This window comes from Aedes aegypti, chromosome 2, assembly GCF_002204515.2.
Source record: "Aedes aegypti strain LVP_AGWG chromosome 2, AaegL5.0 Primary Assembly, whole genome shotgun sequence".
Taxonomy (NCBI): Eukaryota; Metazoa; Arthropoda; class Insecta; order Diptera; family Culicidae; genus Aedes; species Aedes aegypti.
This window is the reverse complement of record NC_035108.1, coordinates 257,788,287-257,812,458: the sequence shown is the minus strand read 5'-3', so window position 1 is coordinate 257,812,458 and position 24,172 is coordinate 257,788,287. Positions and strand designations below refer to the sequence as shown.

The 24,172-nt window shown below is 35.0% G+C and overlaps 1 protein-coding gene across 1 annotated transcript in view; it reads left to right on the top strand.

Moving 5' to 3' along the window:
• Positions 1 to 4,322: 4,322 nt before the first annotated feature.
• The window catches only part of LOC5566448 (nuclear receptor subfamily 2 group E member 1), a 58,177-nt gene continuing 38,327 nt past the window's right edge, over positions 4,323 to 24,172 (top strand). Inside the window, exon 1 of the mRNA XM_021844852.1 lies at positions 4,323 to 5,103. Within this exon, the coding sequence (XP_021700544.1) occupies positions 5,094 to 5,103 (10 nt within the window). The 5' untranslated portion in view covers positions 4,323 to 5,093. The remainder of the gene's footprint in view (positions 5,104 to 24,172) is intronic.

Sequence of the window (24,172 nt, the reverse complement as noted above, 5' to 3'; positions counted from 1 at the left end):
GATATTCTCTGATGATCCTCAGATAGTTCATTTGGAGAATTTTCGGGAAATTCCTGTGGGATAGCTCTGCCTCGAAGAAGAGATAGCTGAATAAGAAGAACTTGTGGAAGAGTCTCGCAGGAATATCTGGTGAATTCTCTATTAGGATAATATACCGAATACATACTTTCAAATGTTTCGTCGTGGGTACCCAAACAATTTTTCCAAGAATTTTCAAGAAAATCCACACATGTGTTTGGATAGAAGAATACAATTTTGTGTGGGCCGTACTAAAATCTGTGTCACTTTACTTTAGCGAAGGTTTGGAATTGAACTCCGATGCCTGTTCTAGTTACTGCTATGGTCCATCGAAACAGCTATCCAAAGGATTTTTGTTCCATGAATCGATATTTCTATGAATTGATGGTTCCTCCAATATGACTCATGGAGGTTCATTGAAACGCCAACATTTTAGCAAGAATGTCTTATCCGGAAATTCTGTTTAAATTATCCATCTTCAGCATCGTTGCAATTGTATGTCGAGTTATATTACTTTTATAATTCGCCATACGATTTGTAACTCTGAAGATGCCTTTAACCATAAAAATACGAAATAATGATAAATATTTTATTTTTTAGTTTTACGGGAACTGATTTGATCATATTCCGAATACAACGGGGTGTCTACTCGTTTACAGAAATTAAATTTCATGATATTTTCCAGGTTTTGCAAAACATTTTCAGGCTCGATAAATACAATAATTCTATATGGATAAAAAATTAATGACAACATTTTTTTGATTATAGTTTGTCAAGCTACCAATTTTTTAACACACATTTTGAAACTATTTCAAGATGGAAAAATATCAAAGCTTCACTGAATTCTATTTGATAGTGAGACTCCATCATTTTTTTGAAAAAGACGCTACACGTTAAGGCTTCCAGTGGGCTATTTGCCCTTTGAAGGAAGCACCACACTAGACGACGGACTAGTATGCAACGCCCAGTGGCACAGTCGGAAAACATTCATGTCGAAAAGTTTTTCGGCCTGAGGCGGGAATCGAACCCACAATCCTTAGCGCGATGCGGCTAAATGCCCTGGTGACACCAACCGCACGGCTACGAAGCCCACATATATCGTTTGTAAGAGATCTGATCATAATTGTAAACTGAAGCTGGAGTTTTCAAGTGCATCTTTATGCTTCATCCTTAAAGTTTTTTAATTACTGCGTAGTCGCGCGAAAACAGATCATGGACTATTCATTTTTGGTCCGTTTATAGTAGAGAAACCTCGTATGGTATCCATGGGCCGCCACAGTGCGTTGCTCCATAGACAAAAATCAAATTTCAAGTTATTTTATCCGGCGATGATAAGCATCCACGATTGTTTGTAGATACCATCCGTTATTGAAACAAGTATTGATAAGCTATACAAAGCACAAAAACTACTACAACAAGCGTCGAAAGTGACAGTCGTCGGAGTAGCAGAAAAACTAAATTTTGTCGCATGTTTTCATCATTCCTTTCCACTAGTACGGAAACAGTTGAAACCAATCTATTCAATCCAAATTTGAAAGAGAACATTTCTGAAGGTTGTTAAAGTATGTTTGATGGGATAAGAACACAAATTTTAGCTTTGAATATGAGAAATCGGCACGTTGAGTTGGCTATGGAATCAAACTTATGAAATACTAATAAGTAACTTTGGGTATCGATTCAGAGTATTTTTAGGTATACTCCTTAATAAGCACAAGTATGAAAATGAGTTGTTTGTGATAGAAAATCCGAAAATCTTGCAACACTATGTGGTATCTACACAATCAGAAATTACACCAGAGCAAGTCTATGCTTGAATTATATATTTGGAATGTAGTTTCCAAGATTTTATTCAAATTTTATATGAAAAACTTAAAAAATATATAAAAAAAGAAATTTTTTTGCATAAAGGCGTATAAGTCACTTTTGCAGCAACGAGTGAGAAAAGACATGTTTGCAAATAAGTTTTTACATCATTATGAACAATAAAAGAACAAATTGCAAAGATTTTCTTGGAAAATAATGAAATTGGCGTTTGGGACACTTTTGCGATTATGCGTATGTTATATGTCATTTATGCAAATTGTAGCTCTTTTGACCAGAAACCACTTTCTCTTCCATACCAAGGTGTTCAAATGGCTTGATCTTTCAACGCACTGTGGGCCGTTTGGATACTTGAGACAGGTCAATGGGCGTAAAAATGAAATAAATTGACTTCTGCGTCTGACAATTTTTTACAATAAGAATTACGTTTACCGCTGTTTTCTAAATTGTAATCATAAAATTGTAATCATATTTCCTGCAAAAAGCCTGATTACTTCATTGAAATGTGTTAATGTTTAAAAAAATAATCTACTACATATTTGAATCTATCTAGGTATCTATCTAAGGAAACACAACTATTAATCCATACAACTTTTAAATAACCGAAAGATTATTTATTTTTTGTACGGATAGCGACTGAGTATCGTGAAAATAGGAACAGATCTACTGCCTGAGAAATAAGAAACGAAATAGAGACCTAACAGTAATACAAAAAAAAACATCGAAACAATACCTAGGAGATAAGAGTCAAGAGATTACTCATGAAATGAGACCAAAGATTTCTCTGATATTTTTTTTAATTCCTCGTATCATTACGATAAATAATACTGCTCGTATTACGGTATGCATTTTCAATAATTTTCTCAAGGAATTTCATCAGAAATTATTTCTTATATTTGCCCAAAGGATAGGAAAGATGTATTTATTTGAGAAATTTACAGTCCGTGAACTCGTCTTCAGAAGTTCCTTCAGTGATTATTTCCCATGGAATATTTTCAATAATTTTCCTAAGGAGTTCATCAAAGATTTTTTTTTGTATATTTCAGGATTACAACCTTAATTATTCCAAATATAACCACTTAAATTAACTACGAGATCATAAGGAATTTCTTAAAGATTGTCTCAGATAGTTTTCCAGGAAGTTCTAAGTCATCCAGGATTTTCCATTGATTTCCCTAAGACATTCTTTAAGACTCTTAGAACTTCTTCGAAAAATCAACAAGAAAAATCTCCAAAAGTGGCTTGAGAAATTTCTTACAAAATGGACTTTTAGAATTTCTTTAAGATTCTAATTAGGAATTTTTCTGAAGATATCTCCAGGAATAACTCAATTCCTTGAGATTTATCAACGAAGTCTTTAAAGATGTGTCCAAGCGTTCCACGATTTTTTTCCATAAATATGTGACTTAAAATTTCCCAGAAAGTTGATGAGAAAATGTTTTTAAAAAATCATGAAATATTTCTCAAGCTTATTTTGAAGTAACTTTAGATGAAACTTGTGTAAGTTCTTAAGTCACACAAAATTAATAAGGGTTACTAGTCTAGTTGATTAGGATGATTGAATCTAGTTAGGATCTAGTTCTTCAATCTAGGCTAATCTAGTTTTGGTCTAGTTCTTCAATCTAGGCTAATCTAGTTAGGATGATTGAAAAAAAGGAATCAATCGAAACTCTGAATAATATCCTGCAGGATTTTCTGATGGAAATTTTGTCTGTCTCATATAAATAAACATTAAATGATATTTGTTCAGAAAATTTTCAGCGAGTATATTTTAATCAAATTTATGATCACGATTTTATTTTGATTGCATTGTTGTTAAACTACGTGCTTTTCTTTACACAAAAACATTTTCATTTTCAAAAAGGAAACTCACCTTCCTCACCCGTAATTACATGTCCGTTCTGCTTAGCTTTGACCTTTTGGATCTGCGTATGTACAGTTTGACCGTTCATCAGTGGCAACAATCTACTGCAATCATACCCTTCTTTGGAAAGGCACCCAAAAGCTACACAATGGAATGTCGAAAGCCAAAAAATTGACCAGATTGTTTTCGTACGGTCCCGTTCATCCCAAAGCATATTGAGCTGCCATGGACCTATGATGTCCTTTTTGGGAAAGTATGTGTGATCCTTTATGGAAGTGCGACGGTATGGGTGAGTCCTTTACGATTGAATATCGCTATGAATGAATGAATGAATGAGCGTAGTAACGTAAAATTGAAGAGAACATGCTCCGCCTCTGCGAGAGAGTGGCAATATCCTTGCCAGGTGGAAATCACAGTATGGAGAATATCAACCGCCGTGGCCACGCCTCCTGCCAATATATACAACATGAATGTCACATGTTTTATTTTATATATGTTGCAAAGTTGCAATTTTGAGTGGTAAAAAAGAAAAAGTTGGAAGTAGTATCTTATCACGGGCTGCCGAGTTTGGCTGGTCGGATGCTGCGGTTGGCTTGAACAGCTTCAGAGTGAGCCAGAGTGCGCTCGTTTGCCATTAGGAATGGGAAATGGGAAATGTGACATCGCCGGTGCGGTGGGTTGAACGGGTGGAAAAACGAAAATGACTGACTGGTGTTGGATTTTGTGTAGATGCGCCAGTCAGAGCCAAAGCGATGACGCGGGATGTGAGCATGAACATAAGGATTCGAGAGCAAGGATACAGCTCTGACTGCCGCTGAAGGAGAGGGGGAAAATGCTCCTCGCTCTACGGCAAATGATAAAGTCGACATGATGAGGTGAAAAGCGGTTTATGGGGTGTTGTTGGAAACTAGAGGGAAATGGGAAGAGAGCCTGCCGTTCCGGTTGAAGTGAGTTGCTGATGCCAGTGGTAACTGTAGCAAATGTGAATTGTGATGAAGTCAATACAGCATCAGTCGGTAATCAGCTTCTACCGTTTCTGGCTGTGCCATTGCGGGAAATCTGGACAGCCGGAGTCAGTTTATCAGGAACAATCGAGCAAGTGACATCAATCGGTTCCTACCGTCTAGAGTGGAAACATCGGGTCGAAACAGTTGCGTCGGGATTTTAGTGAAACGTCGTTGGTGAAACATACTATCACTTGATGAAATTAGATGTTTAGTGTTCTTCACTGAAGAGTACCGTTTAGGAGTGCATTTCTAGGGATCTCGTGAAAATTTGTTCAAATTTTCAAAGTGACAGTGTTCATTATTAGTTCTTCTAAACAGTTGATGACAAATCGTCAATAGAATAATTCAAGTTGGATTTCAAATACGTTTGGCAACCACGAAGAATGGGAACAGGTAGCGCATTTAGAAGGATATTAGTTTTGCTGCTCAAAACATTGTGGAAATAATCTACAGATTTTCAACGGATATCAGACGAATTTCATTACAAATTTCCCGTTGTTTTTATGAGGAATAAATATTTTGTGGGATAGGTGCCTACCTCTTTGCAATTGTCATCAGTGTACATCAGTCCCGTCGCAAATATGGTGTACAATTACATCATTCAAACGTAAAAACCAGCCGACGATTGCTGAAAATCGGGGTCTAGCAATTCATAGGTTGATAAGGTAACAAAATAGATGTAAAACATTGACAGGGATTCGAACCCTGAACTAGCGAGTAAGAGACGCGTCTCATATCTTTCAGTCATCTCACCACGTTGAAGGGAGTGAGTTCAGTTTGTCAAAAGTTTTGTGATGCTACACATAATGGGTTTCTTAGCATTTTCGTCGATCGAAACTGATTACTTTTTGAGGGGAATATTGTTGTAAAATGGATATGATTGAATTCGGTTATATTAGATTATTCATACATAGCCAAAAATTACGATATCAGAGATTACCTTATATTTTGCTGTGTACTAAAATCCGTAAATCCGATCACATCAACTTTACAACAGTATTCCGCTCAAGGTTGCACTTTTTTCTCCAAACGCCAGCTCCCCGAATGTAATCTCCCCGAATACCTTATTTCACCATGCAGTCCATATCCCCCAAAGTTTTTCCTTTTCATTCAAAAAGATTGTTTAATATGTTCATATAAAAGACGCTACGTTGCTTATTTTTAGATTCCTAACATTTTAAACTTCTAAAAATAGCATATTTCAATGAGATGTTATCCAAGGTAAACATACGTTGCTTCTAATACAGCATCTTGTTAGGATTATGAAATCTTAAATTTTGAACAATGTCCGATATTGAGTACTGTCTTGTACTGGTCGATCTCCTAGTTATACAGCACATTTGCGACGGGACCTATATGCAGATTAAAAGTTGTATTTCAAGTTTTGGTTAAAAGTTGCAAGTTTTGGCAAAAACTTAATGATGTTCCGAAATGTTCTACCAAATGTCAATGTTTACCGGATGTATATTTTGATATGTTTGAGAAATCTGAATTCAAAATAATCATAGAATAGATTTGTAATTAATTTGACCATTATACTACTAAATTTCTGGCCCATTGCGTCAATTAAGATTTGTTAATCAAATACTTTTTGTTAGTCATGTACTAAAGTGTCTTGAAATTTTCTATTGTTGTGAGGCTCCTTTGTCTTCCCCAGCAATAGCCGAATTAACTCCGCTGAGGCCTACTGTAATTAATTTTGCACCCTGCTATGTGTTTAAAATGAAACATTTTACGATTTCAACGTATAAAATGTAAAAAACGTAAGATTTAAGTGATTTTTACATTTTCTAACATTTATTATTTAAAGTCCTAGAACTTTGGTGTCTTCGACAACTTGTCTTATTTTTACACGTTCTACAACTTTGCACGAAGTAAAAAAGATTGCATCGCAGCGCCACCTATGCGACGAAATTTCCAACTAACTTTTATCATCAATTTCAAGGATAAAAATAAATTCAAGATAAGTCTCCTTTGACACCATCCCGGAGAAATGCACCTCTAAAGCTGAGGTTTTGTCTGGCTAAATTCTGCTCCTGGCCCAGTGTGCATGGTACTCACGCTCACTATTGATACTCGTGAACTCAGTGGCGAAGTCACGGTGGCTGGATAAGGGACCACATTCGGATGCGTTTGAAGTCGCACATGTTTACGGCTTATTCTGTACGGAACAGAATTAATAATATTCTTGAGAAAGCCGTTTCCGAAGAATGCCAGATTGGGTTCTCTTTTTCATAATAATTACTTGGACTGGGGAAAATCCAAGTAAATCATTTATTCCATTTTTGATCTCTTCAGGTGACTTATAGTCACTTGAGAGACCTTTCAAGACGACTTTGAACAAACGTTCAGTTTTGTCGTCATAAGTAAAATATTGTGCTTCTTCTCTTCAAGATGTTTGAGAAGAAGTTCGCTATCTTTAAGAGTTTCCGGCAAAACGCGACAGTCTCCTTTCTTTGCGATTTGGGAGGAAACCTTGATTCTCGTAATAGAGTTCAATACCTCTTGTCTAAATCCCCCAAATTCGGAACAACTGACCACGATAGGCGACACTCTTTGCTTCCTCACTTGAATCAAAAAGCCTGGGATTCGATCTGGTGTTCGGAAAATTTGTCTAGAGCATCGAACTACTGGCTCTTTTCGATGCAATTATCAACATTATCCATTTCACCCTTGGAAGAAAGTTCGCATTCCTGAGAAACGTCCTTTCTTCCATTCGTGCCACGTTTAGTGACAGTTTTAAACCCCTCTTTTTTGGAAGGAAGTTATGAATTCAGAGATTCACCCTTCCAGTTGTATGTAGTTACAACCGTGTTTAGTGAATGAACGAAAGAAGACGTGACCTTCGAGAGGTTTTTTCCCAAGACGGTGTCCAAGAAGGATTACCACCGCTAGCTTTCGCCAATGGGTCTAACGAAAAATCGAAGGCACGGGTCCAAACAAGGATCGTAAAGCGAACAATAGTAGAAAAAATAGTACTGAAAAGTACTGTTTTAGTAGCACTGACAAGTACCGTTTTTTTTATTTTAGCACTGAAAAGCACTGATGCTGTAGCATTGAGAAGTACTGTTTTATTGGTTTAGGTAGTTAAAAAAACATCCATGAGCAGAGAGAATTCGTGTAGGGTAAAAGCACCGGTTTTGGCCAGCCTAAGAGAAAATTTCAATAAAAATTAAATTGCAAGCCGTATTAATACTACAAATATGTCATATGCAAGCTTTCAATCCATATTAGGGTAAGTGTTCCCTTAGTTGTGGGTGTTCCTATAGTTGCGGTAGTGCCGTTTTCACTGATTTTATTACATTAGCCACAGAACTGACACTGCCAATCGACGTGTTGGCTTGTTGATACACGGAATAGTTGAAAAAACGTGCTTTAAACTGATGAAATGTCACTTAAATTTCTAAAACTGTTCTTGCTTGTACCAATAGTTGTGGTAAAGTGTTCCTATAGTGGAGGATCTCATAAGAAAACCACGGATACCGCAACTATAGGAACACAAATTAAAAATATACCGCAACTAAAGGAACAGTGTACCAATAGTGGAGGTATTATTTTTCACTGACATGCCGTGGATTACTGTGATGAAATCATTTTTCTCATTGAATGAATGGTCGTTACTTCCCGTTACAACATTAACATGTACATTAATTGCGCTTCTTGAATTTAGGAGGTTAAATGAAGTTCAATAGTGCTTAGTACCTCCACTATTGGTACATCTACCCTATGTGTGTAAAATAATAAAACTGAGCTTAAACCATTTTTTCGCTATGGAAATCCCGTTGGTCAATATAGGCCAACGGAACCAGTTTCGGCCAGAGATTTAACTTCGGTTCCTAAATTGGCCAATTGTATTGATTTCTCATGAGAGTGGCCAAATTAGGAGTGCCCTGGCCAAATTAGGTGTATGGAAGTTTAAATTATAAGGAAAATGAATTGTTTTTCTTATGTTTTAAATCAATTTGGACGAGTAAATGAATATAGCTCTATCATATGAATGTGATCTACTGAACACAAAAGGTTCCATGCTGATTGGCTATGTAAAACGGTGTATAATCCACTATGGCTACAACCGGTGTATGGCCAAAACCGGTGCTTCTACCCTACGCACAGCACTGAAGAAATTTGATTGGTTTCTTGGATAACCGCTGTAAATTTTCTGGAAATATTGGTTATTCCACTAAGGTCAATCATTTGCCCCACCTTATCCTATCTGTCAAAAGATAAGCAATTAGGGCGGAAATTAAAGGTACTACTACTTTTTAATTCGGTTTTAAAAAATAAAAAAAAAACAAACCGAACCACCCCTCTCCACCACTTTACCATATTATTTTAGAACTGCATAGTTATTTTGGGTCTCCAATCCATAATATTGCAACAACTCAAAAAGATGTACCGTTCCTTTTTTTTTTTTTTCAAAAACGAGAATTAAAAATATTGTTGTATTTTGCAATGCGAAATGTTGAAACTAAACTTTCACTGGAATAACAAAGTTAATTTTGAAATCGAACTTCAATCGGCAAGCCTCGTTTGATAAATGTACGACTCATGCTGAAAAAATCATCATTTTGCAACTTGTTACATAATAGTAGTTAACGAAACAAGTTGCAGAATGATAATTTTTACAGCACGAGTCGTAAATTGCTTGCCGAGTAGGATAATTACGACGAGTGCTGTAAAAATCGAGTTCTGCAACGAGTTACGTACAACTCGTAGTGTATCACAAATTATATCGGAATGCATTCACCATTATTTTACAATTTTTGAAATATTGTAGTGTAATGATTTATTACGCAACTCAAAATAATTGTGTAATGAGAAAGCGTTGCGTAATGAATCATTACAGCACTGGTTTCAGATGCGTAATGATAATTGAAGCACTGCATAATTCAGTGCAGGAAAGTAGGCCGTTTCATGACAGATTGGCGTGATAAAAACAGCCTATTACGATGAGAAATTGCAAAAATAACTATACCGTTTGCCATCTCTTTTTGTTTTCAGCACAGATGAATTGTCACTTCTGCAAGCTAAATTAAACTGTTACTACTTAATATTTTTATAAGGAAGCGGGAAGAGTAGGTTGGGAAATTAGCCAAGAATTTCAGTTTCAAATTTGAGTCTCTCTGGTTTTAAAAATCAGAAAATTTATAAAAAGTAAAGCTAAACTTTAATTTTTTCCACGTTTACAACAAAATAAACTTATGAAAAGATTGTCGTTACTCTCATTGACATAATAAATGAAATTTTCGTCACGGTGAAGTGTAAAACGCGGCTAATCTACCGAAAGCCGATTTTAAAGAATAAACACTTGAGCTTGTTATTCTTTCCCCGTCAGCGTAGCATTGAAATGGAAATCGCATGCACGCGTCAACCCGTTTCACGGTGTTTTGATTGGAAAACTTTTGGCACTTCAAAGCGGCTGCAACTCTAATGCTCACTTTTGGGCTCAACGCCCATTCACCCCTTTTTTACCTCTGGATTGATGGTTTTGCGCGTTCCTGAAAACTGGTCCGGATGCGTGGCACAATATGCTTTCTGTATACAGAATAAACACAAGAAAGCCATTTTAAAACGATGCGGATGGTGTACCGAAAGCGGAAGATAAATAAAAATTTTGATTAATTTTTGTTGATTTTAACACTTTTCAACGTGTTGCAGGATTGTGTGACTCAATCGTTGAGTGAGTGGTGAACGTGTTGAGGTAGAAGCCCTCTCGAATGGATTGATATAGCTATTTTCTATATTTACACAAGCAGGACGACACCGAAAGGAAGTCACGATCTAAAATCATTGAATTGACAAATTCGGCTTTTTGCTGTGGGGTGGGTCACCATGATAGTTGTTGGGGGAAAATGGGTTTATGTACAGATTGGGTATACATTGCGGGAGTAGCCAGCAGTACGCTTCACATACAACTGTTGTGAGATGAATGCCTATGTGGTATCCTTGCAAGCTTTTGTCTAGGTGAAGCTTGACAAATCGATAGATATATTTGATGCATCGTCTGTCTTCTTCTTCTTAGCATTACGTTCTCACTGGGACAGAGCCTGCCTCCCAGCTTAGTTTCCAATGTACATTTCCACAGTTATTTACTGAGAGCTTACTTTGCCAAAGTTGCCATTTTCGCTTTCGTATATCGTGTATACGATACGAATTTTCCATTACAAAAGATCCTGGATCGACCGGGAATCGAACCCAGACACTTTCAGCATAGCTTTACTTTGTAGTACTTTAACCATTTTTCTAAGGAAATTAAAAAAAAAACTTAAAAAATGCGAAAAAGATTGTTTTGAATATTTAACCACTGTTATTTAGTGCTTACTTTTAGATTTGTTGATTATTATGGAAGATTTTTTATCTAATTCGCTTGAATTTAGATTTGAAATCACTGTAGCAAACGGAAATGTATCACTTGTGAAGTAAGAAGCTTTAGAGAATTAGGAGAAATCCCCCAGTATAGGACAGCACCCAATACTAGACATTGTCGAAAACTGCAGAAATCGTAGTCTAATTAGCCCAATAACGCCCAGTGATCTATTTTGGGATCAGTTACTTTTATGTAAACAGTAAAGTTTTTAGACAGAATGGATGGATGGTATCTTCGGCAAAGTTGTAAAAAGCTCAAGGGTAGTCTAATGACAGGATTTTAAATTCAGGTTTCTTCCACTAGGTTGCGATGTAAACACAAAATATTTAATTTTTGTTGATTTGTTTTGTCAGCAGCTTTTGTTGGCATTAATACGCTCGTCTTATGTTACAATAATTGAGATGAAAGATTGTGGAATGGATTCTAGAAGCCGGTGAGGATTCCAAGATTCCAATGTTAATTCTGAGAGTTTAGAATGGATCCTGGGATTTCAGTGCAGATCATGGATTCTAGTGTGGATCCTGCGATTACATTTTGGATCCTGGGATTGTAATTTAGATAGTAGGAATTACGTGTGGATTCTGGGATTGTATTGTGGATCGCAGGTTTTCAGTGCAATCCTGGGATTCCAATATGGATCCTGGTATTTCAGTATTCCAGTTAGGATTGTTGTGTGAATCGGTGAAAATCATTGTGGGACTAGGGATTCTAGTGTGGATGCTGAAACTCCAGTGTAAATATTGGTATTTCAGTGTGAATCCATTGATAAAAATATGAATCCTGGAACAATCCTTTGTGGAACAATGTAGATAATAATGAGGATTGCAGGATTTCAATGTGGGTCTTGGGATACCAGTTTGGATCCCAGAACAACAGTGTGGATTCTGGTATTTCAGTGTGAATACCTTTTTTTCCTGGGATTGTAGTGTAGATTGAAGGATTTTAGAGTTGATCCTTGGATCCCAGAGTGGGTATTGGAATTCCAGTGTGGGTATTGGAATTCCAGTGTGAATCCAAGTCTTCCAGTGTAGTTCTTGAGATCTCCGTGTAGATCCTGGGAATCCAGTGTGGATCCTGAACTTCCTGAATGTATTTTGGTATTTCTGTGTGAACCCTTTGGTAAGAGTGTAAATCTTAGGATTAAAGTCTTAATCTTGAAATTTCAGTGTGAATCTTGGAATCACAGCATGAATTCTGAGATTCCAACCTGAATTCCGATATTTCAGTGTGTATCCTTTAATAACAATGTAAATCTTGGGATCAAAATGTGGAATTTTGATTTGGATTTCAATATGAATTCTGGGATTCCAGTGTGTATCCTGTGATTTCAGTGTAGAGCTCCGATTTTCACTGTAGATCCTGGGTTTCATGTGTGGATCCAGGGATTGTAGCGAGGACCGTAGGATTTATATGTGAATCCTGTGAATGTAATTTGAAACGCAAAATTTCAATGGATTTCGGCAGGGATCCTAGGTTTCCAGTGTAGATTCTTAGATTCCCGTATAGATCGTGGTATACCGGTGTGGATTATGGGAATCCTGTAAATCCTCGTGTTCCAGTGGAGCACCTGGTATTCAAGTGTAGATCCTGGATTTTATGTGTGGATTCTGGGATTCCTGTGTGGATACTGATATTCGAATGTGGATCCCAGGATTTCAGTATGGATCCAGAGAATGCTTTGTGGATTCTAGGACTCTAATGTGAATGTTGGAAATTCAGTGTGGATGCTAGGATTTCAGTTACAACATTGGGATTCAAGTGTGGATCCTGGTGTAACAGTATGGATCCTGGTATTTCAATATGGATCCTAAGATTGGAGAGTTGATAGTGGAATTCCACTGTGGATCCTTGGGTTTCCAGTATGGATTCTGATATTCTAGTGTAGATTCTGACATTTTAGTGTGGATTCTGGGATTCCAGTGTGGATCTTCGTATTCCTTTGTGAATCCTGGTATTCTAGTGTGGATTCCGGGATTTTAGTATTGATTCTGGGGTTCCAGTGTGGATGCTGAGATTCCAGTGTAGAACTTGAGATTCCAGTGTGGATTTTTTTTTATTACAGTTTGAATACTAGGTTTTCAGTGTAGATCCTGGAATTCCATTGGTGACCCTAACATTTCAGTATAGATGTGGATACTGTTATTTCAGTGTGGATTCTGGGTTTCCAGTATGGATCCGGGGAATCCAGTGCGGAATCCTGGTGTTTTAGTCTGAATCTTTGGGTTTCAGTTTAGATCCTAGGATTCTAGTGTGGATTGCTTTACTTCATAGTACATTCTAGGCTTCTTAAATGTAAATTGGGATTCCAGTGTTTTTTTTTTTGTATTTCAGTGCGGCTCCTGGAACTGTGTTGTGGATGGTACTGAGTCATTGTGGATCTTTGAATTCCAGTACGTAACCTGAAATTTTAGTGAGGATCTTGAGATTCAAAAGTGTACCCTGGGATTCCAGTGTGGATCTTGCGATTTCAGTGTGGATCCTGGGAATGCAAATTAGATTATTGATTTCGATGGTGAATCCTGGAATTCCATGTGGATCCTAGGATTCCGGTGTGAATTGTTGGATTACAGAGTAGATCCTGGGAATCCAGTATCGGTTCTGGTTTTTTTGGGGAAAGAATTTAAAAATAAAAAAAAATAACTGGGCCTAACCAATGCTCAAAAAACCATCGGTAAAGGTGCTCAGCAGCAAGTAGTTTGTTTAAATTCTCACAAAATAAGTTTTTTAATTGACTGACATTTTTTCGATTTTATGAAAATGGATTTATTTGAGGACAACAACAAAAATTGGGTTGCCACCAAGTTGTGTTGCTGAGATTTGGCCTGTGGCTCAAAAAACTTAAGCAGGCCTGGTATAGTGTATCTTCGTACCGTAGTCCGGGGTATCATTGAGTAGAGGGGTAACATTGATCGGAATTACTCATCTCGTAAAAAACTTCATATTTATTTATTTATTTATATTAGAATATGATGTACATGATTGTGTGACATTTGCCAGAAAACCATTTGCCAGAAACAATTCGCCAGAATGATTTTTTCCAGAAAACCATTTGCCAGAATGTACCATTCACCAGAAAGCCATTCCCCAGAATGGACCATTTGCCAGAAAACCATTCCCCAGAATCATTTTTTTAAATTTATTTTCAACCTTGATATCTATTGATCCACAAATTTATAGAAAATTTGAGACTACCAAATTTTTTCGATACTTGCTATTTTGGTATCTTGAATTTATTCATATTATTTGTACTTAGGTCATGAAACATTGTATAGCAAAGTATATAGTACTGCACAGTTACAGCGAAAAATGAATTGAAATTTAACGTCACTTCTGCAGTACATAAATCGCGTCGCAAATGTTGCGCCAAATAATATTCATATCATTGTAATGTAATAACAAATATAAAACAACGCGATTGATCGATTCATGTAATTTAGTTTATTTTGTTACAATCCTTCGCATACAATTTTATGCAGTTTTTACAACATCCAAGGTGTGTCGCAGAACTGATGTAAGATTATTATATAGCTGACCTGAGAAAAAAGAGCTGAGACGTTTAGCATGAATAATTTTAGTCGAATGAATATTGTTGAAATGTATCTTTACGAAATATCGCAAAAAAACTAAAAAAAAAGCCTCTTATTGAAAGAATGGAAAATTATAAATAATAATAATAATTATAACAGTATAAATCTAATGACTCAGCCCAACGTTCTTTTGGTTTTAAATTTATATACATGATTCAAACATTGAAAAATAAGTTAAACTTTTTAAATCTTAATTTGACCCACGTGTGTTTTTGTTTTAAAATAATTTTACACAATTTGCAACAGGCTACCAAAAAACCCTTCAATCTTCAGTATTTCTGCTATCTGGTACCTGGGATATTCAGAAATCCCTTGAGGGGTTGGTACGTGGCCATGATGCACGGTGGAAACCGAAAAATTCACAGATTTTTTTTTATTTATTCAGTCTCTTGCTGTAACGAAACAAGTCAGTTATGAAGATTTATGTTTTAGTAATCACTTAAGCCTTTGAAGATTACAAATTAGATAAACGTCATGGTTAAAATCAAGTTGTGAAAGTTTCATTAAGATTGGAACATGTTTCAATCCCCTGGAATTTTTTGAATATTCGTATGGAAAACGAGTTTGAAAACTTCACAGCCCATTTTCTCAATGCCTACATTTTAGAGATGGGATTGACTTGCGATTCACAGCAGTCTAGTTGTTGAAAATTGAGTTGACATAATATTGTTTATATAACTGTTAGCTGCAGGCAGCAAAACACCTTTTCAGTACAAATATAAAGAACAGTCAATGATATAAAGAAGGGTAAATCTCCTATGAACCATATAAGTCCTTGTATTTGTTAGCCCTGAAGAACAACATAACATTTAAAGTAGGGAAAATCATAATGACAATGTTGAAAATACAGTTGCCTATAATAGCTTGAATGAAATAGTATGGAAAATGATCATAATAACATTACAAAATAGTTATTTCTTAGAAACTATGAAAACTTCGGAAGTTTAACTTCTTATCTGACGTTACGTCTCAACTGCGACAGAGCCTACTTTTCAGCTAAGTGTTCTAACGAGCACTTACACAGTTATTAACTGAGGGCTTTTATTGCCACTTGATCATTTTCATGTGCTTATCGTATAGCAGTTATAAATATTATACTCAATGCCCTGGGGAATCGAGAAAATTTCTAATCCGAAAAGATCATCGACCGGTGGTATTTGAACCCACGTCCCTCAGCTTGGTCTTATTGAATAGCTACATCTGATCAAACAAAAATCTAAAAATCTTACAAAACAAATATATAAGATAACAATAATTTCCAAATATATCGTACGCTGAAAAGCATAATAATTCGAAGGATTTTACATGCCTAAGTATTGCTATACAAAGCAAAGTAAGGAAGTATTTTTTTCTGGGAAATGGTCTTTCTGGGGAATGACTTTTTGGGGAATGGTCCTTTCTGGCAAATGGTTTTCTGGCAAATGATCCATTCTGGCAAATTGATTCTGGCAAACGACTTTCTGGCAAATGTCATACAACCGATGTACATATCATATTATGATAGAATTTTGTGGGAACCGCTATATATAAAAAATATTTGACCAAAAATATAACATAATGTGTTATATTTGCCTTTTCTTCTATTCTAACGATAATTTTCATCAAGTTTATTTTAATCAACTTCAATGTTTGATTTACAAAGCGAAATATGTTTTTTTGTTTGTTTCTGAAAACCATTCTCCGTAATTTCAACATTTGCACAAAATAAATCTATATTCAGCCATTCCATGAAACACCGATCTAGTGGGTGACCGAATTCCGAAAATTTGCTCTTTTGTTCTTTATACGAAATAAGGATACACGTGACGAAATGAAAGCTAAAGATTTTGACTTTTCAAGAAAAATATAAAATTTCACGCACATTGTTTTTTTAACATAAAAAAATACAAAAAAAAATCCGTTTTTTCGTGTTTTGAAGGCCTCGGGACAAAACAAGCTATTGCTCTTTTTATTTTTTCTTGAAAGTTCAGAAAATATTACGTTTACTGTCAAATTTTCTGCGATAGAAAGTAACATACAATCTTAGTTTTTGAGATATATTTTTTTGAAAATAAAAATCGGTCATTTTTCATCGGCACACACTGTAGGTCTCGGCGCATTATATTTTTTATTATAAAAAAATCAGTAGGGTCGGTGTTCCCTTAGTGGACAGTTCCCTATAGTCGCACTAGTGGCTTTTTACGCCCGTTTTGCTATAAATCTTTTCAAAATATTTTTTGACATGACGGTCAGGAGCTATTTATCTAAGCACCATTGATACACAGCTTAATTTTGTTCAAAAAATAATCTAAATAATTTGTTTTGCTTAAAATTTGAGCTCCCTAGCGCCTAGGCCCTAGAGTAAACCTATTGTTCCTATAGTAGCACTACTGATAGAAACTATTTTTTATTATACGAAATAATTGATGAATTAAGAACTTTTTTACACTAAACAAAAGCTTTTAATCCACACTTTGTAGGAAAAATATAAAAGTTTTGTAAAAATACAGTTTTGATTAGTATTTTGCCAACGCCGTGGTGCTGGTGTTACTATAGGAACAGAAATTAGAAATAGTGCTTCTATAGGTACATGTATTCCTAAAGTGGCACAAACGATAATAAATACAAACATATGAGTTTTCGTAGTTTTCATATTTTTCCCACAAAACCAAGATAAAAAGCTTTCAGATGATGTAAAAATAATAATACTAGCGTTATTTTTCGATTTTATACGAATATTTATCCTTAGCTATGCGCTCGTATCGTTTTTGTTCGCGTTTGACGTTTACACACTAGTGCCATCTGTTGGTCCGTCGGCCAAACATATCGATTTTAGATGTCCTCGTGACTATGATTTTTATAGAGATTTGTTCTAAGTGTTACGTCTGTTTGTCTGTGCTTATTATATACCATAAAAACATCTTGTTTTCAAATTCCAGATAGGGTAATTCGCTAATTGTTGAACGGTACCCAAATGTTGAACGATCTGTAAAAACCATGTTAAAACAGGAAATTGAACCATTTTCAAACAGTTTCAATAAATTATACATATTATTTTGTAAGTTAGCTGTACTATTGGACACAATAAATTTAATTAGCACATTAATTTATTAAACGAAATATTGATTGAAATTTTTTATCGGTAGGTGAAACGAAAATTGCAATTCTCTTAGAAAAAAACTTAAGCTGGGGCTGCTTATTGGGTTAAGCACCTATTCACGATATCATTAAAAGTCTACTATAGTTATTTTCTAAACATCCGTACAATTTACTCGTACCTATTAATCACATAAAAACATTTTCAATTGCACATTTTCCAATTGTTGAACACTAGCATAACATGACCGTCTTGGTTTCATCAACAGTATTGCCAGATTTTCAATTTTCGTAGCAAATACCTATATTCAAATGGAATGTTGCATTACACAATATAGTATTGGTTATTGCTTTAAATATCTGTTGAATAATTATTATAAAAAATCCTATAACGCTGTCTGTTTCAATGATGAAAAACGCAATTCAGTAAAGTATAATTAATGGCATCCCTGGCTATATCCTGAATCTTTTTCGAATTTCGCTATCTTCACTATGGCATCACCCGGATAAAAAATACAATACAAAAACAATATAACGTATTGAAACAGTACCATTCAATATATTGGAAATACAATACAGTATTTTGTGAAATGACAATACAATCACAGTACAATATATTGTTTTCAACAGTTCACTGTATGGTATATGAGATTTTTGCAATATAATGTATGGGTGGTTAAGTATCGTAACAATACAAATATAGATATTTTCTTATACAAATATTTTGAAAACACAATATGATATATTGTTCATGTATTGTCTTGATAAGCAATTCGTGTATTGTTGTACAATACAAAAACAATTCAACAAACTGTATCATGGTTGCATGTCAGCTAATATCAAGTGACTTCTAAAAAACTACTTATTTTGACTTTTTGAATATTTTCCACCCAACATTTCTTGCTTTTTGAACTTGTTTTGTTTATTTCTTTCAGCAAAGCTACATAGAAAAAAGCAACAGTTGTTTTACGCGAAAATAGAAATTTGACCAAAATTGTAAGGTATAAAACCAATTAAAAACAATACAATGTTCTGTTACAACATATTATATTGTTTTTGAATTGTATATCCAAACATGAATAATATTGCTTCGACATTCAATTACAATACGCTGTATTGTATCCAATACGTTATATTGTACATTAATGGTTTATTCTATTCACTGAATGATACGTTTTTATCCGGGCAATGCCATCACCGTTTGTTTGTTTACATCATGATTGAAATTACGCATCTGCTGCCAATTTATCCGGAGTATAACCTCAATCTCGCGATTGATGCTGTAATGTCGAAGGTAATATACATTAGGAGAAGCCGCTTAAGTCTATGGAGTGCCGAAGGGGACGATTCACTTCCGTCTCAGCCCAGAGTAGTCAGGGAAAGTGCTTCGCGGACCTTACCCTGTCCTCACAACCGACGAGGAGCGCGAACTTGAAAGTTGAATGAATGCGGGAGTAAAGCGGTCAACATTTGGCGACAATCGTTCAACATTAGGATAAGATGGGTTATGTATGCGTTCAACAATTGGGTATAGAACTATCTTTCTAAATATATATTTTTTTAATTCAAAATGGACATTAAAGTGCCAAAAATGTAACAGGAATAATGTTAAACAATCGCCTACAGTATTGAATGCTTTTTTTTAGCAACCTTTCTATCAGAATTTCCATTAAAATCAAATAGCATAAAAACGTCTATCTTAACCGTTCAACATTTGGCGATTTACCCTAGTAGATCTCCAATAGAATGCATGAGGAACTATGCGATGCGCTAATACGCAGATCTAAAATCACTGAACCAACATTCGCAAATAATTTAATAAGATATTTACCCTTAAAGGCATAATTGTCCCATATGGATTTTAGAACCAACACCTTTTTTCATCGTAACATCATGTTTTACTATATAATTTACTATGCATATAATAATTAACATACTTTCTTTTAAAATGTTGTGGGAATATACTAAGTTGTTGTAGTCCATTTAAAAAATAGTCTATAGATGAACTTAGCAACCCAAATAGGAACTGCAAAACCTGGTTGTGTTAAATGAACATTTGTTTGAAAAGACAAACTGTGCGATTTTCTCAAAGCCTTCTTTTGTATATGGGACAGTTATTCCTTTATGGGCAGTATGATGAAATTGAAATAAACAATTTAATTCCAGAAGTCCACCACTTTCGGCACAACCTATTCCCTTGTAATGTTTTTTTTTCAGTGTTCTATGAATTTTGTATGAGCTGTAACATCTGAAGGAAACCCACCCAGCTCCTGAAGTTTTATGATATTGGTGAATAGGACCTCTTACATCGAGGATATTGTTCAGAGATGATGATTGAAATTCTATTTACTTCATTGGATGACGCATAAATAATGATTAATTGTATAACTTATAATATATTTCGCTTCAGGATAGGTGAAACAACGATGAACATGATAGCCAACTTAAACTTTTCTTTCGAAGGTATGGATATAAGACTGAACTAGCCTAGGGTCAAAATCTTAATACCTCACAGCTCTATGAAACTTTCGATGTCCGTCAAGGGAGAGTTGACTGTATTGTGTTATATTACATTATATTATGTTGCTTTATATTATATTATTGTTTATTATATTACATTGTTTTATATTATATTATATTATATTATGCATATGAACCATGTAATGGGAAAGGAGGAAGCATCCGTTACCACCGCACAAAGGAGTGGAGTGCCAATCGGAGTTAGGGGTAAAAATGTTTATCGTTCGTGACATTATTGAAATTATACATTTATAATGAATAATTTATCACTTATAATAAATTTTTCTTCAGGATAGGTGGAACATGGACGAATAGGATACCAAACGAAGACCATAGCTTCTTTTTTGAAAGTGCCGTAAAATGGGGCGAATAGAAACACTGTCCGACATGTTCGAATGTGTACAAATTAAACCGTCTGGATAAAACCCAATTTTATTAATTTCAAATATGGGTCGCATCTTCCTTGGCTCAGATCGCAATTGCTGTTAAAATAATAAAAATTATATCATGCAAAGATTTATGAAAATGGTGTCTATTCGCCCCATTATGGGACACTGTTCAGTAAAGTGCATCTTTATGAAATATAAAAAAGTTTTTATTTTGTGAAGAAAACAAATAAAACTATTAAATAAGTTTATCATTACAAAATAGTCGCATCTCTCACTGTAAGCCGCTTTGTTTCTATTCGCCTCACTTTTTCTATTCATCTCGTTTTACGGTATGTACAAAATGCACCATGTTAAATTTGAAAAAATAATCTATAATAAACATTCAACCGCAGGACGCTAGCTGGATGGACATTTTATTGTGATATACCATATTATATTGTGTTAGAGTATATTGTGCTGTGTTATATCATATTATAGTACAATCAACTCTCCTTTATCGATATCCCTAAACTTAATGAAATTGGCGAATCAATCTTGCTGCAATCAATGCTTGCAACTCCTAATAAATCGATACCTTCCTAAGTTCAGTAATTATAGGTTAAAGGAGAGCTGACTGTATTGTATTACATTTTATTATATTATTTTATATAATTTATTATTCTATATTCTTCATTATATTATATATTTTATTATTCTAAATTCTTCATTATATTATATCATATTGTTTTATATGAAACATATATTGGGAAGGGAGGGAGCATCAGGGCATCATTGAAATTACAACTGGACAATGAAGTGGAGTGCCAATCGGAGTCAGGAGGAAAAATGTTAATTGTTCGCGGCTAATACTTTTCTCTCCAACAGTTGTAAAAGATTTGACGCGCCCTTCTTCTAACAAACCATCCCGTGGAAAGCTCGATAAGTACTGCATATTTCAATATTCAATCTGCTGGATCATACTGTTGGAAGGAGATTCTCTTCTTCCCGCGGGTTTCGCGTAAGTGTCTCTGCTTACGGGTCCGCCACCCCCCTTTTGGCCCTTTATACAATGGTATGTTGAATTCAGATAGGTAATGAAATTTGACCTTACTGTTGAGTGGAACCACAAGCAGAGCAAGACTCAAGCAAGGATGGTGGCATCATACATACATACATACATACATATTTATCCTTAGCTATGCGGCTATTGGTACATTGTCCCTACTTTTGAACAGCTCAACCGATTTTCAATCTTTTTTTAAGGAATGAAAGCTTAGAATTTCAACTTTTCAGAAAAAATATAAAATCCCTTAAAAAAAATTTGACGTGAGCAAATATAAAAAAAACTGGAAATTTTTATATTTTTTCATTTAAAAGATTTATTTTTCAGAGTTTTATATTTTTTCTCAAAAGTTGAAATCTTAAGCTTTAATTCTATAAAAAAAAAATGGTAATCGGTTGAGCTGTTCAAAAGTTATGATTTTTTGAAGATAAAAAAATCTAATGCGCTGAGACCTACAGTGTGTGCCGATGAAAAATAACTGTTTTTTTTTTATTTTCAAACAAATATATCTCAAAAACTAAAAAACATACATCGCTGAAAATTAGACAGAAAATCTCCATATCATAATAACATAAGCTGATATAATTTTGCTATGTATCAATAGTAGAGTAAGGATGACACTACCAAAGATTCATGCCTCACATAAGTTCTGCAAGCGATAAAAGCAAGGAAAATGTGATTCTTACTAAAAATGGTATCGCCGAAAACGATTCCGTTATCAGAACTTTCATGAGAATGTTCAATTAGGCAACATTAACGAATTACTGTTAACAATGAAGAATGTAATTAGGAAATTGCCTAGCTTTAGGCGTATTCCGCGGTTCTAGGTGTCTTAAATTTTGAAATAATTCAAAAACGATATGACTTATAGTTGATTAATGTTACCCCATATCAGCTAAATAAAAAAAATGCCTAAACATTATTTTAAACATGCTTAAATCATACAAGAAACAAAATACAGTATAAAGTCACGAGCTATACTTGTTTTAAAAATATAAAACATTTGCTTTTTCAACTGAAATATTTAAGAAATATCCAAAAGATTGATCAGTGTTACCCTGGATTAAAGACATCTCACCGCTAATAACTATGGAAGTGTTAATAAAAACGCTAAACTATGTTTTTTACAGCGTCATTATGATTTTTAATCATGTTTGATTCATTAAAATGACTCTTGATCCATAACTGTGGGGTGACGGTATTAGTTAATTGTCGTTCAAATAACAAATATATGCTGAAAACGTGAGTGGCAGTATAGTTCAGTAATCTTCTGCAAAACACCAAACTAAACGTTTATACGAATGTGCATCATCTGTGGAAGTCCTACTATAGACTCTAAAAGAAGCTGTGGTCGAGAAAGACTCACTCACGCAAAAAATTAAATGTCTCGTACCTTGCCCACACAGTTACGGATCACTTTGGCGTTCAACATCGGATAACTCGCTCAAAACATAAACGTTGACGTAAAACATATTTTTCCCATGTTATACGATTTGTCTTCTACTATTTGTAATGTGAACCACAACATTCAACCGTTAAATAACGGTGTATTTGTCAAATGTTTAGTTGGTACCACACAGCTGTCATTATCTGATCGTTTTCTGTAAGAAGTACCGTCAGCATTCATAAGCTCCCACAGGTGGTAACATTCAAATGCTGTAGCATGTATTATGTTAGTTCGCTTCGATTTAGTATGAATTTATCTTCGGAAAACATTTTTCTTGATTGTTGGTTCTAAATACCCAATATTAGCAGCATTGATTTATAATATGGACCAGGAAATGATTGTTTACCACTGTTATCGATCACTTCCAAAGAATGTAGATTTCTGCTATTTTAAGCTTTGGATTCGACATTTTCAGACAATAGCACTAAGGATAAAACTAATAAAACATCAAGGTTTGTAAATTTCCTTTTTTAGCAGACAAACATGGGTGGAAAACTTGGTGTGGAGCGAAAACAGTTCATGTCTCAGTTACTACAATGCAGTATCACAAAAAAAGAGCATTTGACCCTTGTTTCCAGCTCTAACACTGCTATTTTTTGCAGTAATATGTGACGCATTGTTAACTTTCGCCAAATCATGCAATACAGTTGCATTGAGTTGAAAATCTCTTGAATTTGTTCACTGATCCGTAACATGTCACAATTTGATCCATAATATGAAAATTGATCCAAAATATGGTTTTCAGGAACCGATACCGATTTTCATGTAGTTACGAGTCTCTGGCCTCGGCTCGCAGTATCGTAACTACTGAATCGATTCAATGGGCACTTAATAGTTTTGCTCCTTTCAAATCTCCAGGAGCGGATGGGATTTATCCTGTTCTGCTCCAAAAGGGGTTTGAGTTTATCAAACATGTTTTGAAAAAGCTACTTGTAAGCAGTTTTGCTACCGGGTACATTCCCAGATCCTGGCGTGATATTACTGTAAAGTTTATCCCGAAAGGAGGACGTTCGTCGTATGAGGAAGCGAAGAGTT